Raw genomic sequence first — 17,686 nt, forward strand, 5'->3', positions numbered from 1 at the left:
AGGCGGGTTTTGAATGTCTCCAGAGAAGGAGACTCCACAACCCCCCTGGGCAGCCTGTTCCAGGCTCTGTCACCCTCACTGAGAAGAAGTTTCTTCTCAAATTTAAGTGGAACCTCTTGTGTTCCAGCTTGATCCCATTACCCCTTGTCCTATCATTGTTTGCCATCGAGAAGAGCCTGGCTCCATCCCCATGGCACTCACCCTTTATATATTTATAAACATTAATAAGGTCCCCCCTTAGTCTCCTCGGCAGCCGGAGGCTTCACCAGCAGGTGAACACAACCAAAATCATTCCAGAGGACATTCGGATGCAAAGGGCTGCTGGAGTTAAAGGGGCAGGACCAGTGGTGGAAGGGGACAGCTGCTGTGAACTTAGCTGAAAGCGAAGCCAGAGGGCACCTTCCTAATACTGCTAGCCCAAGGGAGAAGCTGCTTTCATTTCTGGCCCATCACATCCCAGTTTTGGGGATGAGCAGGGACAGCAGTTTCGCAGAGGCAAACACTCCCCACCACTGAGTCATCTGGCTTCACCCAGCACAGCTCCCAGGCAAGGTACATACATGGCCAAGGGACCTTCCCCATCCTCCCTCTTTATATCTCCTGATCGCTGTGGTTTTTTTTAATAAGGGAATTACATTGTTTAGGAGCTAAAAAAAAAAGTTAACCCAGGAATTTCTGCCCATTAATCACTTCTTTCCATGCTCTTGAGTTTTCTTTTGTTCAACCTATAGATAAATGCATTTCTGGGCAACTCCTGTCGCAGGCAATATTTTGATGTGACAAGACTTCATGAAATACAAGATTTTACAGTAAAGGGCTTATGGTTGTGTATCAAACTGTGTGATAACACAGCACAATGCAGCCTGCCAGTGGTAGATCAGCACCGAGGAGTGCTTGAAGTTTGCACAACAGCAGCACCTGTCAAATACAAGGATGCTTACAAGCACAGGGAAGGCTCTCTGGACCCACTGGTCCCAGGGAACACAGGAGAAGCTTCAGTACAGAGCCACATCCCCACAGGAGATCCAGACTTTTTGGAAACCAAAGGCAAAAAGCAATGGAAGGAAAGAACCCTGGAAGGAGCATTTCCAACACAGAACGACCGACTTGATGTGGCTCAGATCTGGCCACACAAAGCATAACCACCCTCTTGCCTCTATTGAGATAATCAAGGTTAAAAACACTTAATAAAATACCTGTGACCTTGAAAAATGAGTATGCTTTCTGCAGCACACCAGGATCACTGTCTTCTTCACTTCAGCAGAAAGCCTTCTTTGCTTCCCTCTGTAAGAAAACTGGAAAAGCCAAAGCTGCATCCGTCCCATGAGATAGGAAGGGGGGTCCCCCACAGCCACCAACACCAGGACGCCAGCAAGAACAGCAGCCCTGGTGCTCACAGGCATTGAGTGTCACCACAGCAAGCACAGAGACAAGTTCCTGGTGCCTCGAGTTTTTATTGCACAGAAGGAAAAATAAATAATCTGAAATTATGAGAGATGAAATAAAGTGAAAGGCAGTGATTTCCCCCTCCTTTTAGCATCAGAACTGATTTGTAGTGCTGGGGCTTGCTTCAACCCTGAGCCCTCCTTCACACCTCCCCAAGTGTCTGCCAGGACCACTGCCCGTAGGCAGGACAGTGCTCAGCCAGGGGCTTTTCCCCGGGGAGCAGAAGCCATGGTGACTGGGGTGTCCATGCAAGACCTCACCCCACCCCGCCAGCACTAAGGTCTGCGTGGGAAACCCTGCAGCATCCCAAATCACAGCAGATGGAGAAACAGCTCCTTGTGGGAGCTCACTATGGGATGGGCTTCAAGCAAAATTACCAAAGATGAGGCTAAACATATTTTGTTAAGGCACTTCTGTATCATCTGTACCTTCAGCCAGGAGATGCTCTATGCAGACCCAGCTATGCTGTCAGGCCCCAGGTGTCACATCAGAAAGGATGTGGGAAAACACTATGAACAGCTTCTAAGACATCATTTTACAGTTTCACAGTAGAGGTCATTAGACTGCATTACTGCATTTAAATGTGTGATTCCAATTGTGAATATACTTCATAATCTTCTTGCACTTGCCACTGATTCTGGCCTATTGTCTAGTGCCTTAAAGTACTTTCTAAGACCTTGGAAACTGAAATGCTGAGGTAGAAAATTACTGTATTACAAGCAGGCAAATTCATGCCGAGAAGTGAATTGACCTGGAAGGTCGCATCCATCCATGGCACAGCTGGGAACGGGGCGCTGGCTCCTGCTGCCGAGGTCACCGCTCCCAGGCACAAAGCATCCCTTGTCACCCAGAGGACGTTTGAAATGGGGTGTTGGAAGCTTTTATAGCAGCAACGCTCTTTAGAGCTCAATAGCGCTTATAATTGAATTCTTTAAAAGGATTATATTGTCCTCAGTAACTCATCACCTCCCTGGACTGGCCCTTTCATTTGCATTTTTTTCCCTCATTTTGGATAACATTTGAAACCCAGCAATGTACTTTTCACAAAGAAGCCTCAAATATATAAATAACTATTCACATCCTTTCCATATATATTCAAGTATTTCACAGGGCACTGTGGCAGCCATTTAGCATTTCTAAATGCTTTTTCAAGTAATGGCTTGTTATTTTGTGTGTGTGTCTTTTACTGGAACTGATTCCCAAACTCCTCTCTGCTGATAAGCGAGGACTGGTGATAGCGGTCCCGCGAGGCGAAGTCGGCATTCTCCTCGGTGAGCTGCGTGGTCTCCATGCCAACTGTTGCAAAGGACGGTGTCACCACGATCTGCTCCTTGGGAGATGGCCTTCTCCTGCAAACAGAGCAGCACAGGCGCCCGCATCAGCCCTTGTTTGCCATCCATTAGTGGCTGTGCAAACAAAACCAGCCCAAACCACTGCTGTGAAGAGGCTAAATCCTTCTCAGTGCCCTTGGGAGGCAGGGAGCTAATCTGAAAACACTCTTCTTAGAAGGCACACAAGAAATCTATCCCCTTCCCCCAGCAAACACTGGAAAATATGCATTTTCTTAACAAATAAGTTTCCTCTTTGGACGTTGGTTATAGAAAACACTTCCCACACTGTGCAGCAGGAGAAGGAGCTTGAAGCATTTATAATAAAAATACTCTTATCATTTCCTAAGCTTTAGTGTACAATTATTTTTGTAACTCTTTAAAATGAATGAGATTTTCCTTCAATCTCTTTGTCCCAGAGGCTGATTTTAAGAAAAGCTTATTGCACACCTGAAAATCGAAACTGTAAGAGCTTGTAGCACTGACTCAAACTTTGTTTAACACCTAAGAGCCTTAGAGGTATCAAGGATCCTTGGTTGGCTCCAATTCTCTTGCAGTTTAATGGGATTTCTTCGTTACCTCTAACTCATTCAAATATCTTCCCTGGATTGCAAGAAAACAGAGCTTAGGAAACCTGTAAAGAACTTCAATGCAACTTCTTGCTGTGTAACAAAGATGGGCTTCATAATGCCCACCCAACCCCCCAAGCAGAGCCAGATTTGTCTTTATGCCAGCATGAGCAGAAGCCCTGGCATTAGGAGAAGGTGACCAAGCTGGCTGGTTGACCCCGAGATTGCACCCAGTGAGGAGAGAAATGGGATCAGTCTCTGTTCATACTCAGAAACATCCACCGCTCTGGCAGAGAGAGGGATGGATGTGACGTGGGAGAACAGACTTGCTTGTTCTCAGCCATGCCACAGACCTGCCCTGGGCACCTAAAAGAGGTCCCGTCACCCTCAGCTTCTCTCCAAAACACCTCTGCTATCAAAGGCATGTGGCCACACTATAGGGACTGCAGGCAGAGGCAGGAGCTGGCAAGACAGGTGCAGGCATATGCCAATGTGCTTAAATGCCTAGAATTTCATTTATTTCAAACAAGCCACCGAATTTGCCCACATAATGCATGGCAGCTTGTGCTGTACAGTCCGTACTATAGTGCTCACTCACAATGAAAAAGCAACCCAGCAGGCCGAGAACCTTAAATCCCACTGCACTGTACAGCAGCAGAGATGGTCACTACCCACCGTGGGAAACTCAAATGCGATGGAATTAATAACTAAGAGGATCAAAACTAATTAAAAAAACTAGTTAATAACCAAACAAACAAAAACCTGGAGGTCTTCTGGGAAGGAAAATCCCAAGACATTGTTACTGCAGTCCCATACAGACTCAATACTGAACGGTTCCTTCACTGAAGACCTTGTTTATTGTATTTGTCCCGTAGCTATTGCAGATTCCCCTTGGACTTCCACTCTGAAACTCCAGCACAGCTGCCATGTGCTCCTGTTCCACCACTACCACCAGTAATTTGCTTTCAATGGATGGTCGGTGGAAGAGATGGAGAATGGAGTCTCCTGTGCCTCATTTCCTACCAGATTTTCCAGTTCAACCTGAGCCACAGACCTTTGGGGTAGGATAAAGCTTCAGACGCCGAGATACGGTTGGCAGCTGATGTGTCCACCCATAAGGCAGAGTCTCCAGGTGCCCCACTTATGTGGCTAGCCATACGCCAGGCTAATGGGAGCAAACAGTTATTTTTGCCATTAAGAATTACTTTGAGTACATGAGAAGGGACTGTGTAAGGTCACAAGCAAGTCAACCCTGCCACCCCTCGCTATGCACATTAGTGGGTCACGAGAACAATGAGCACCACCCCGGCACTGCCAAGTGACTGGTACCAACCTGCACGAGGTGATCAAAACCGACTTAATCCAGCTGAAGAAACTGAAATTTGCTGCTGCTCCTGCAGAGAAAAGGCACGAGAAGTCAGTGTGCTGCTAATTCTCTCATAATAGCATTACGCCATTGAATTTTTGCATAAAATCTCAAACTAATATGCTTGTTGTTAGCCTTCAGCACACAAAGGCTTCGTGATGGTGAGAACAATCCTGCAATCTCCCCATGCACTGCGGCTTTTAAACGATTGTCAAGAAATTTAACCCCAATTTCCCTATCCTTTCCCAGACCAACAGCTTGTGAAAAGCCCAGTAAAGCCGTGAGCAAAGCGCACACACCCGCTGCGGGACCTTGTCCTCCCTGGACGGCAAAGATGTTCCCACTGCAGGGATGGGGAGACAGAAGGAGCCATTCGACCCACCTCAACCAGGGTGGCTGTGGTCTCACCACTTGTCCCCTCTTCTCTCACCCCATGGAGAGCTGGCTTAATTTATTACACCAATGCCATTTTTTTCTGTAGAATTAGTTCCTTGCACTGGCTCACTGCAGAGGCAGGGAAGTGCCGGAGCTGGCAGCAAAAGCAACAGAAGTTTGTGGTGAGGGATAGGGAAGAGAGCAGAGACCTGGCAGTGTCTGCTGGGTTTGGCTTAGGCTGTTGGGGAGAAAGAGAGAGGACAAAGGATGTGTCAAAATCCCAGAGCATTTCTGCTCCCAAGGTCTCAATCTAGTCCTTAATCCAGAGCATCTCTCAAGCCAGCGTCTCCCAACCTTTCTAGACAGAAGGGTCATTCAGTCTTCTGGAGAACAAACTCATGGATCATTGGATGCTATGTGGCTGCAAAATAAGGTTCACTCACAAATAAAAATTAGGCTGAACTTTGAGTGTTCATTTCTAACTTATTTGCTGTGAGTTGTTTTACTCTATGTGTGGGAATGCATGAGCAAAGGGTACCAAGAAAAAAAATGTCTAATTATGCTGCCATTCCCTAGATCACCTTCCAAAATCCTCTGCACACTGACTAGGAAATTCTTTCTGAAGTCACCTTTGGTAAATATTTCAAAAGCAGATAAGAGAGATATCACATAGTGAATATACAAAGGCAAAGAAAAGTCCAAAGTCTGAAAACCTTATTTGTGTTTTAATATATAAAAAACTTTGTTAAACTGAGATATCTCTCAAAAGATCCAAATTAGCAAGTACTATCCACAGTGTCAGCAATTTTCTACTACCCTATACAGATAAATAGAAAAGAAATCAGAGTACAGAGAGAAGCATTGGTGAGAGGTGTTTTGGTCATTACCAAGTGACAGCTATTTTTTGGTTTCTTATTGTTTGCGTTTCTGAAACCTGGTACCTACTTATCTAGAGTCTAATAACCTTTCATCTAAATAAACCCAGGCAGCTATTTCTACATTGCTTAGAAGACAGAAACTCAGGTTCTTTTGACTCTTCTCGTCTTGGTTTCTCATCCTGGACAAAAAATTGCATGTACACACGTGCAGGTACTTAGGTCTGTGTGCACCTACATATATATTTATGCGTAAATACACGAGTACATGCACACTGCGTGTGTATCACCCTCTCCCTTCAGAGACACAACCCAATGCAAACCCCTCCCATGGTCGTGCCAGGGAGCTGCAGACTCTCACAAGCTTCTTTCTAAATGTGCTTCGCTGTTTAATTTTGAACTTGTTTAAGCTGATCACATGCGGAGACATTTCTAATGCCCTCGGCCTAAGAGTATTTTCCCAGATTACGTTCCCAACACATTCAACCTGTTTAGTTCTGGAATCAAAAGGCTCTCTTGTTCTGCAGTTATGAATGCTGAGATTTAATGAGATACTACTCATAATTCCCATTTTCATTAAAGTTTTCTCAGGTGGGTTTAGATTGATTAATTTTATTAAAATGTATTTACGGCAGATTTTTCTCGTTGCTGTGATACATTTACAATCTGCCATCCCTGTTAAGTCTTAGTATTAGTATCTGGTTTTGCCATTTAAAGTACAATATATTAAAGCAATAAGCACAAGGTTCATAGTATCAAACACATGCTAGTTACCGTTAGAATCCAATATATAATTAAAGAGCCAGAGAGAAAATGTATTAAATCTAGCAATGAAACAAAACCTTATTATTCACTGTGTCACCTGCATATTAAACACAAGAGTCCCGATTCCTAATTAATTAAATTAAAGCTTAATGAATTTTTAAGCAGATTTAATTATACACTAAAAAAAGAAAAGCTCACCAAGGGGGAGTCCTGGGCTTACTTGGCCGATGTAGAAATACAGAATAAGAGCAGCACCCAGGCTGACAAGGGTGTAGATCCACTGAATGACAAACATGATGATGAGGGACACGACCGCCTGTTGGGAAGACAAGGCTTGGGGTTACCCCTGAGTCTGTAGGAGAACACATTGATGACAAGCTGACATTCCTTTTTCTGCAAAGCTCAGCAGCTCTGTTGACCTGGTAGTGTCTGGGAAGGACTATTCACCTTCTCACACAGCCTCACACCAGGTCAACAGCTTGTTCCTCAGCCTTGCAAGATGAGCGCACTTTACAACTCCAAGTATTAAACTAAAAGGACTTGGTGCGTTGTTTGAATAGGTTTGTTACATTTTACACACAGCCACAAAATCCCCATCCATGCAGCAAAGCCATATGGTTCATTCATTATGCATATCTGACCCTCTCCCTGTCATCTGCCCATTAATCCATCCTCCCAAGATGAATTTAAATGTCTTAAACTCCTCAGTGCCTGAGACAGAAGCTATCGAAAATTTATTCTTTAAAGTGTCGTGCTGGAGGAATGCTCCATTTTCCTCCCTCAAAAGGTGGAATTTCACAGCTGGACTGCTGGTATCAGGAGGTCAGCACTAACAAAAACCCACCTTGAGCTTGCAGAAAACAGCTCATAAATAAAAGCAAAACAGCTTTGAAGCTGCTGTCTCACTCCATCCCAGGGCAAGAAGAAGCAGGCTGGCACGTGGTGAAAAGAGAGACACTGATCTTTTTTTTTCCAGCCAGCCAAGCAACTCTCAAGTCCTAAGATGTCAGACTTTTAATTTTAATTTGGCTTCGGCTTTGTTTGTTTGTTTGGGGGTTGTTTTTTGTTTACTTTTGTGTTGGGGTTTGTTTGTTTGCTTGTTTGTTTTTTCCTGGTGTTGTTGTAATTAATATGCCATCTTGCTTCCTCTGAATTTGAACTGCTGGATGCATGGTACCTTGAGGACTTAACTCAGGTGACCTGGAATACTAGAATCAAAAGCCATTTTAAAATATTAGAGTGTATTTACACTGTAGTAAGTGATGAACTTCCTTCTGTTTTCTACAATCACAAACTGGTCCTCAAAATAAAAGAAAATTACTTACACCAGCAAAGGAAACCCAGTGATTGCAGAATTTGGAGTAGAAGGATTCTGGTAATTGTTGAATTCCCAGCTCTGGACTTTGTTGCTTTATAGATGATTCTGCATGGGGAGAAAAAAATATAGAAAGGAGCTATAATGTTGGGTTTTGTTCTTCTACTTTACATTACCAGATTCAAAACAAAGCAAAAAACAAACAAACAAAACCAACAACAACAAAGCAGAAATTCTAGCTGAGATCTGGGTAGAGCAGAGTTAAAACAAAACCTCTAAAATGAAACCAGAAAAGAAGTTCAAGAAAAGAAGAAGTGTCCAGCTCTGGTGCTGAGTCCATTGGTAGGCCACATCTGCCTCAGTTTCCATATTAGTGAAAAAAGATAAATAATACTTTTCTCTCCCACAGGGTTTTATGAAGCTTAATTGACTAACGCTGATAAAACACTACAGCACTGAGATAACAAGCTCCAAGTAAACACACGGTATCAAATACTCACATTGTCAACAAAAGCAATTCAGACTCGCAGCTGTGGATGTGGAGTCACAGACCCCACCTGCGGCACAGGGATCGCTGCATTTTCATAGCCTGAGCTTTAGACTCGCATGGCTCCATTTCTTCTACACTATGACAGGCTGAAGTAAACCCCAAGATACACTCAGAATCTTTTTAATGTACAGCACTAAGTGTGCATGTGTAGAATAATGAGTATATAGTAAACAACCCTACACTAAATGCAGTCCTGCCTGCTTTCCTGTGATTAATCTTCCGTAGGAAATTGCATCAGAGCTTCTCCTGTGATGCGCTGAGCTGAACTCTACCCTCACCTGGAATAAATGATACTATTGCTATGAATCACTGAATGACAGCCCCGTATGACACTGTTTTCACGCCTGCTTCTGAAAAAGTACCAAGAGGACAGCAGTTATAAAGCATTCCCCTGTCAGCACAGAGATGTCCATCTCCTACAGCCCTTACCTTCTCCCCGCTGGCCAGGGAGAACCTCGCTGCAGAGCTGCTCCCCCGGCTCCAGCAGCCCAGGAGTCCGCTGGGCATCCATAGCAAGTGATGAGGACGGACTCACGTCACTCTGATGGACCTGCTCATCCAGGTCCTGCTGGCTCTTGAGGTGGGGCTCTATGGTCCCATCCCAGCTGTATGAAGCTGAGAGAGCATCGTGATGGAGATCCAGAAGAAAGCTGTCTTGTAACGTCTGCTTGGCTGGCTTATTTGCCTTCTTTTGTTTGGCCTTTCGGGTTAAGTTCTCGGCTTGTTCCTTTTTGCAAGTACCTGGCTCACTACGAAATGGTTTAAAAAGCTGGTCCATGTCTTTTGTGAATTCCAGCAAGGTGCCATTTGATCTGGTTTGAATTATTCCATCTACTGCACGGCCGGAGGGCTTGTTGAAAATTAAAGGCTGGGAAGGGTGAGCAGGTCTAACATTTTCCATCTGGGTCACATCGGGTTTCTGCTGAATGTTGTAAGTCAAGGAGACTGAGAAATAGGAATAGTCTACCGCAATATATGTCAACATGAAGTTGATGGTGACTATGGGAGCAAGAACGTTCACTTGGCCAATGAAGACAAAAGCCATGGTGATGAGACTGGTTAAGCAAATCGCAGCCACTGGAGTCTTGTTGGGTCCTTTCTAGTTCACAAATAAAACAAACTTACATTTAAATTACCGTAAGTCTTACCACAAAGATTCCCCACTTGTTCAGCTGCCATGGGCGTTTACCTGGGCAGTCCGCAGTACCCCCTCAGTCATGAAATACATGCAATGCATGTGCAAGCAGAGACTCCAGCTTAATAAATTAAAGAACAGGCTGGTAGCCCAAAGCTGCCAAGTTCCCACCTCACCACTGAGCCTCACTCAAGCTTTGTCTTTGGAAAATTCATCCATTCCTACTCTGTATCTTCACGGTAAAACAATGTCGTTAAAGCAGCAATAAACCTTCGGAGAGATTTGTGTGGCTTATGGGAAGTCTGGCAATAAAACGTGCTAATGAAAGTTAACTGTTCATCTCTAATTTGTCTTCAGCACTCTGCATCGCTGCCCACCTCCTCATCAGCAGCTTCTGGCCCTGCCCTGACAACAGGTTGAGCTAAATCCACTGTCTGCTGGGCCTCTACACTTGGGCTTTCCCTCCTCGCACCCACCCAGCCTCTGCAGGAGAGCAGCAGAGACGCTGGGCAGCGAGGATGCTGGAGGGCAGCAGGAGAAACACCGCCTGCTCCTCTCCTTCGGGGTGGGGTGAAGGCAGGGAGGGGAGGAGAAAAAGAGAGACAAAGCAAAGGGCATGGGGGGCGGAAAGACTTGAGCTATCAGCTCTTGAACTTTAATCTCAGGTCTAATCTTCCCTCCCTTGGACCAGACATGGTCTTGCTGTTTCAGTACCTGAGAAGCTTGTGCAGGCTGCATAGAGGCCTCACTGGAAAACATCTCACAAGACATCTTACAAAATATCTTAGGTTTTCACTTACTGCATGCACTTCTTTAATAAACACACAGCTCAAACGGAAACTATTTCTATTTCCTCCACTCTTACTTATTAATAAAATAAGGGACCAGTCTTGGACCTTACACCTTCTCACAATGAAATAGAAATGCAACTCAGGGATAAAGGAACACCATTCTCAGAAAGCATCTTCAGCATCAGAAAGGCATACTGAGATGGGGAACAGATGGTACCACTTCGTGATACCTCTGGCTTGGGTTTAACCCTACAGAAAAAACTCGTGTTCTTCACAGCAGCTGGGGTTATGGTGACTACAACACTTTTTTCAACCATGGAAAAGAAGAACTGATGCGCAACAGAGTGCTGAGGGCAAACTAAATTTATTAACTCTCCATAAACCAAATCTAGACAATTTTCATGGTGGTAGAGAGAAGGATGAGGGAAGTGATCTGCCTTTGATTTCTCACCTCTTTTTGAGCCCTTCCCATTGTGGCAGCCTGCCCGGACAGAGTTCAGAGCAGAAAATTTGACAGAAAGACAGAAAACTATCAGAGAAGAGAAGGAATCAGCTTTGCAGACAAATTTCCTAATTCACTGAGAATTTGCAAAGGGTTGCCAAGTGGAGAACAGCCTGTTCTGAGATCGTCTGACAACTGCTGTCAGGAGCTGGAAGGTTTTACTGTTATTGTTCCTGCTTCACCTGTAATTACTACAATTTATTATTATTGTTATTATTATTATTGCTATTATTATTACTTCAATTTTAGAAAATTACTTTGAGAAACATGAAAAATGTCTAGAAAATTATTATAACTATACAACATTTAAATATTTAAAACATTAATAAATACCAATATTGTAAAATATGTTTCTCTAGTTACAAGCTGCTTTAAAGGAGCAAAACATAGTAAGATTTTTCAAGCTGCTCAGTAGAGACAGGTGCTGCAGGTTACTGAGAGCAAGGGAATTATTTCTTCCTTGTTTGGAAGAAGAGTAAGACATAAAAAATAGTTTGCTCTGAATCTATAGCTTAAGTCCTTAGTGACTGGTACTTTGACTGATCTCAGTGGAACGACTCATGTGAACGAGGATTACTTATGAGGACAAGGAAAAAGCCTCTTGTCGTACTCAAAGCAAGGCTTTGTTTCAAAGCATATCTAAAGCTTAGCAGCCCCTAACTTAACCTTTCAAATCTATTCTTTGTTTTTATTTTATCGTGTCCAAAAGGCACCTTATCTTACAAAGAAGTGCCCTCCAGTGCACGCAGACTGAATCTGCTGCACTGGGACAAGTCACATACTCAGCTATGAGGTTACCAAAGAGGACAGGAAGAGCTCAAAGAAAAAGTGTAGGGAAGAAAAAGAAAATAAAAAAGAAAAAAAGAAAAACTAAAAAAAAAAAAGGAAAAGGAAAAGGAGAAAAAAGGAAAGAGAAAGGAGAAAAAAGGAAAAAATAAGGAAAATAGAGAAAAATGAAAAAATAAGAAAAAAAAAAGGAAAAAAAAAAAGAAATATATATTTAGAGGCAGCTGCTATTTCATCAAAGTGCTCAGACAAAAGCTTCAGGCCTCTGCCCTGGATGGGAGGGCAGAGAAGAGCTCGGTACCTCCCTCCATCATGGTTAGGATCAGCACCAGCATAGATAAGGTGTTTCCAAAAAAGAAATCGCAGGTAAAGTTATATCGTAAGAGCCTTTTAGTGGGTCGAAGGGTGGGAAAGGACCATTTTTATAAAAATCACTCATTTCCCAGCTTTTCTGCCTACTCTTGGGTACCAGATCCCAAGCCTTCCCCTCCTCAATTTTCATAGACCCCTCATCTCTCCAGACAGACACACAGAAACCCCAGTTTCCCAAATCACTGGTTCTCCCTCAGGTGAAGGCTTGACAGCAATCTCAGAGAAAGGACAACTGACCCCACGTCCCAGGAAGGCGAGCATGGGGATCACGTTTTCCTGGGCGATGCACTGCAGGATCCTGGGTGCTCCGTACAGCCCGCCCATGCAGGAGGCCAGGGATGAGATGTACAGCCCTAGCAAAAACAAGAAACCCACCAAGGATACCTGGAAGAAGCGTAAACAATACAAAATTATATTGTTCTTTAAAGACCCTCCAAGCAATCTTAAATACATGTGTTTTAAGAGATCTCATATATTTTGTGACCTTGCTAAACAAACAGAGCAAGCCCTGGGAAAGCAGCAATTTAACTGGTCTGTGGTATAAAGTGCAAGTAATTAACACAGGAAAATTATCCCATAGAAGTAATTTAATACTGAACATCCTGTACCGACAGAGCCATTTGACAAGCTCATATCCAAGAAATTCTTTGCCACTTAGAGCAATTGTAGCAAAGCAGCAGCTATTAGATTCCCTTTAAGTAACTGGAAGTGAGTTTATTTCAGGAGAAATCACTTATATACAGAGCACATCATACAGGAAAAGCTGCCCAGGCTTTCAATCATCCAAAACAGGAAGACAAACCCCTGTGTCCCAGCGGGGAAAACCAATCCTGAAAGAAAATACACAGTGAAACCAAATCAAAATTGCCACTTAAACAAATGCCATCTCAAAAAATACGCTCTGAAGGATATAATACAATGACCTTATTTTCCTGTCTTCAATGAGAAAAGAATTTCCTTTGGCCAACACGAAACTTTAAAAAAAATACTTTAAAGCTGCAGTGCTAACAAGGCTGGGTTTATTACTGGTTTTTAGTGAGTGCCCTTTCAAATCGGGAGCATCTCCTGCGGGCGTGGAGGAACAGGAGGGCAGCTCAGCGTCTGTCACATGGAAGTGAGGACTGGGGTCCCCACTGTCAAGAGCTGCAAGCACACACACCATATCTAACAACCCCCCCCCACCCAACTATTATACACAGAACCCCACAATATGAACAGTGTGCAAGAAAGCTTTGAAACGGGAGTGCTGCTGGTACCCTGATGTAAGGACATGGGCAGGGTGCCCTGCATCCCACAAGTCCTTTGCTCCCACCTCTCCTCTCACAGAAAATAAAGGCCAAATGAACACAGGCCCTCCCAGCTTCTGCCTCTGTTGAAGTCAGGTGGCACATGCTTTATTGGAAGGAATTACAAAAATCTATGTGGCTAAAGACAATTCAAGCTACATCTGCCTTTTCCTCATCTATGAAATCTGCATGCAGCAAAAAGGAGGTTGGGTAAAAAGCCATAAAATGCTTGGTGTTTGGGGAAGTCATGTAAAATTAATGTTGTGGTCCAGAATCACACAAACTTCCTACCACAACGTTTATTTTCCCATGAAAATCCACTTGGCCTTGTGAATTTTATTTTGTGGGACGGAAGAAACTTGAGGCAAAGATGAGCAGATATCAGCTTCCATTAGAACAACAGACAGACACTCGATGGGGAATCTTCCCTTCCCTTGCCTCTAATCCTGCCCTGACAAATACTTGGAAGAAACAATCAGTTGTGCCAGACATCATATATTACTTTAGCTGCCAAAAATGCTTGCATTTAAATGTACTACTTGACATTCAAATCAGTGTTAGAGGGGAAGAGTCCTTTTCACCGAGGCTGATGAAATGCTTTGCTGGGAGTTGTGAGCACAGAGAGTGTGAATACTTTGTAAGAAATTGGCACTTCGAGCTCATTAGAAGTGAAATTACTGAATCTCATTTTTATGTTTAAAAAGCCAAACAAGTATTGTAAGGGAGAAAAGCAGCCAAGCCCTCACTCACCTGTGAGTGACAGAAAGGGAGAGTGTGGATGGGTAATGATCTCTCCCCCCTCCCTCTCTCCAAAGTCACTAAAATCTAAAGCAGCTTGTAATAACTCAAACAAGCAACATGAATATTTGGACTACACCATTGTTTTGTTCCATACTAGGGAAAAGAAAACTGAATCTGCTTTTTGGGGGTTTTGTTTATTTGCTTGGGGTTTTTTTGTATTTAACATTATTAAATATCTTCACATTCTTTCCTGGGAGGTTTTTCATTCCCCCCCACCCCGAGGGTTTTGAAGTTAAAACACAGCTTTAACCATCTCTTTCTCTTCAGCTGATTCATTTAGTTACTGTACTTTTCACCCATTAAGTCACTGACATACAAGACATTGCCTCAAAGAAGGTAGGCTCATTCCTTTTTCCCCTTGAAACAGAAATGATTTTTTTACTTTAGGAGGAAGTGGCAGGAGCCACACTAATTATTTGGAGGTTTTTTTTGAGGAGCTGGAGCTACAAATTACTTAGAAGAAAACAAAGCCAGAGTTTCAAATTGATATTTTAGATTAAAACCATGTTACAAAGCAAATAAATGACAAACACCTAATTTTAAATTAATCACAAGAAATAGCGTCAAACATGGTGAACCGGTGGTTTTGGATAATGCTGACAACAGAAAATTAGCCCTTCCGTATCCCATCTAAAGGAAGACAATGGCACATATCAAAATCTCTCTTTTTAAAGGCTTGCAATGACAAACCTCCCTCACATATATACACCCATGTGGAATGTCTCGAGTTTAATAATCCTGTTGCTCACCCTGCAATTACAGCCCACTAGATATGGAAATGTAAGCTTCGCTTGACTTAGTAAAGATAAGCAGTGGGGTTCTTTAGAGATTTCAATTTGGTCTAAGCTTTCACCAATGAGAAAGGATACAATGAATAAAATACAGCATTTATCATTAGGCCACATTAGCATATTTTAGCTCTTAAAGCTATTGCTGGGTGATTATGCCAAGATTCAGCATTACTGGATATGCTGGTGAATGCAAAGCTATTCAAATCAATTGTACACTGGGATTTGCAATGGGAAAATCCCCCTGAATTTCAATGAGGGATGGGTACCCAAATTCCTTAGGCTTTTGGAAAATTCAAGCATTTAGTAAGGCAGATGACAACCCAAAAGCACCATTATACAAAACCACATTGGATTATTGAAACAACTTACCTTCTCAGCTATCATAAAGTCATAGCGGAGCGACTGACGGGTACAAATGGCTCCCAGCAAAAAAACAAAGACCATGTAGAGAAACCACCTGTAAATAATAAAAATAAACTATTTTCCTCCAGCAAGACAAGACCATTGACAATTCTGCCCATTAGCAGAGCCAGGTCAAGGACCTACAAGCTGGGTCATCAATCACTCTGCATGGGCTGTTCCTGCAAGATTTAGCCTCAGGGCTGAAGTTAACATCAGTCCATGTTACTTACCCACCACAATGTACCAGGGACAGCTGCAGCATGACCATACGGTACCCCTGAAGAGAAGCTACCTGCCTTCTTGATGTGTGCATGGGGGGAATAAACCAGTCCTGGGAACAGACTTTTCAGTAGGGCCTCAGGCGATAGTTGAAGATCATAGAATCATAGAATAGTTTGGGTTGGAAGGGACCTTCAAAGCTCACCTAGTCCAACCCCTGCCATGAGCAGGGACATCTTCAACCAGATCAGGTTGCTCAGAGCCCCATCCAGCCTGGCCTTGAATGTTTCCAGGGCATCAACCACCTCTCTGGGCAGCCAAGGCCAGTGTTTCACTACCCACTTTGTAAAACATTTCTTCCTTATATCTAACATGAATCTCCCCTGCTTTAGTTTAAAACCATTACCCCTTGTCCTATCACAAGAGGCCCTGTTAAAAAATCTGTCCCCATCTTTCTTATAAGCCCTCTCTAAGTACTGAAAGGCCACAATAAGGTCTTCCTGGAGCCTTTATCTTCTCCAGGCTGAACAAACCCAACTCTCTCATCCTGTCTTCACAGGAGAGGTAATCCAGCCCTCTGATCATTTTTGTGGCCTCATCCAGACTCTATTCAATATGTCTTTCCTGTCCCTGCTTACTGGAGGGGATTGGACTAGATGGCCTTTAAATGTCCCTTCCAACCCCAACCATTCCATGATTCTGTAGATACACAGGTCCCCTCATCTGGCAGTGACATAAAAACACAGCAGCAAGCCTGATCTACCACTTCAGTCATGATCCTCCTCTGGTGTCTCTGGCCTTTCCAGCAATCAGGTGGAGGGATAAGCTAGTCTGTCTGCAAAGCCCAGGCACCAGAGATATGAATGACCACAGTCCATCCATCTGTGATACTTCTGTGTCCTGTGGCATCACCTCACTTAAAACAAGAACCCTCTTCAGCAGGAATCCTTCTGAATTCTGAAGATCCTTTCTTTCTGAACCTTGGTACACAATTAAAAGTAATAATTTCAAAAGCAATCTAGGTGACAATGAAAGCAGGCAGGAAAACCTACTGAGTTTTTTTAATGCATAACAGTATTTTACTCCTGGAAAGCAGCGCTGCTCAGGTATCCCGGGCTCCTGTGTTCCCCTGGCTTTGCAGGTACGTAGGTCATATCACTTGTCTTGGCCCCATTTTCCCAATACTAAGAATTATATTTTTAATGCATTTTATATCTTTTATATTTTCTATGTATATAGAAAAAGAAAACACTTGGAAGTCAACATCAATAAGTGATAAAATCACGCTCCCCAAGCCTCTGAGAACTTTGCATCCCGCTCTGGGACAGCCAGGTTGCAGTAGCACAACCGCTCCAGAACCAACACACATCCCACCCATCAGAGGAAGGACTGATTACAGTCACACTAATGAACCTCTAACCCACCCAGAGTAGGTGGTGGTAACAGATGATAATTTGAATGAAAGCCAGACTTTAATTATCCAGATGGCTGAGTAATAAAAGGTTGATGGGAACATGAAATGGATTGGTCACATCCAGGGCAGCCTCGAAAGAGTGAATTTTCCTCAATTTATGACTTACGAGGTGGCAATAGCAGCCAGAGACCCCAGGGGGATGTTGGTAGCAGGCTTCTGGAGATCTCCACTCATATTGAACCCAGCCATTACACCTGTATTTTGTAGATAGAAATGCAATTTAGAGTTAATCTAAGTTATAACATATATAATACACATTATAATATGCAATAAAAATTAATCAATCAGTTAATTGATTGCTTCAGAACAGTAACTATTTCACTTCATTGCACTTGCGCACATACGAACACTGGCCCTCATCAATTGCTTGGTAAGAAACTGTTCGTGTCTTCAATAGAGGCAAGCCACCACTAACACATCTATAAAGAGCCCTTTGTCCAGTTTGAACAATGCTGGGGGGAAGGAAAAAAAAGAAGGAAAAAAAAAGCAGAAATCTGAACAAAACCCACCTTATCTTAAAGCAAACCCCACAGAAGAC

General features: G+C 43.3%; 1 protein-coding gene across 2 annotated transcripts in view; it reads right to left on the bottom strand.

Moving 5' to 3' along the window:
- Nucleotides 1-1,438: 1,438 nt before the first annotated feature.
- Nucleotides 1,439-17,686, bottom strand: part of SLC12A8 (solute carrier family 12 member 8) — a 49,175-nt gene continuing 32,927 nt past the window's right edge. For both annotated transcript variants that reach the window (XM_082054899.1, XM_082054900.1), the window contains 8 exons: nucleotides 17,255-17,342; nucleotides 15,423-15,510; nucleotides 12,413-12,559; nucleotides 9,019-9,688; nucleotides 8,050-8,147; nucleotides 6,923-7,040; nucleotides 4,677-4,737; nucleotides 1,439-2,795 (listed from right to left, as the gene is read on the bottom strand). In XM_082054899.1, coding sequence (XP_081911025.1) covers nucleotides 2,630-2,795; nucleotides 4,677-4,737; nucleotides 6,923-7,040; nucleotides 8,050-8,147; nucleotides 9,019-9,688; nucleotides 12,413-12,559; nucleotides 15,423-15,510; nucleotides 17,255-17,342 — 1,436 coding nt within the window. In that variant the 3' untranslated portion in view covers nucleotides 1,439-2,629. The remainder of the gene's footprint in view (nucleotides 2,796-4,676; nucleotides 4,738-6,922; nucleotides 7,041-8,049; nucleotides 8,148-9,018; nucleotides 9,689-12,412; nucleotides 12,560-15,422; nucleotides 15,511-17,254; nucleotides 17,343-17,686) is intronic.

This window comes from Streptopelia decaocto, assembly GCF_964273445.1.
Source record: "Streptopelia decaocto genome assembly, chromosome: 6".
Taxonomy (NCBI): Eukaryota; Metazoa; Chordata; class Aves; order Columbiformes; family Columbidae; genus Streptopelia; species Streptopelia decaocto.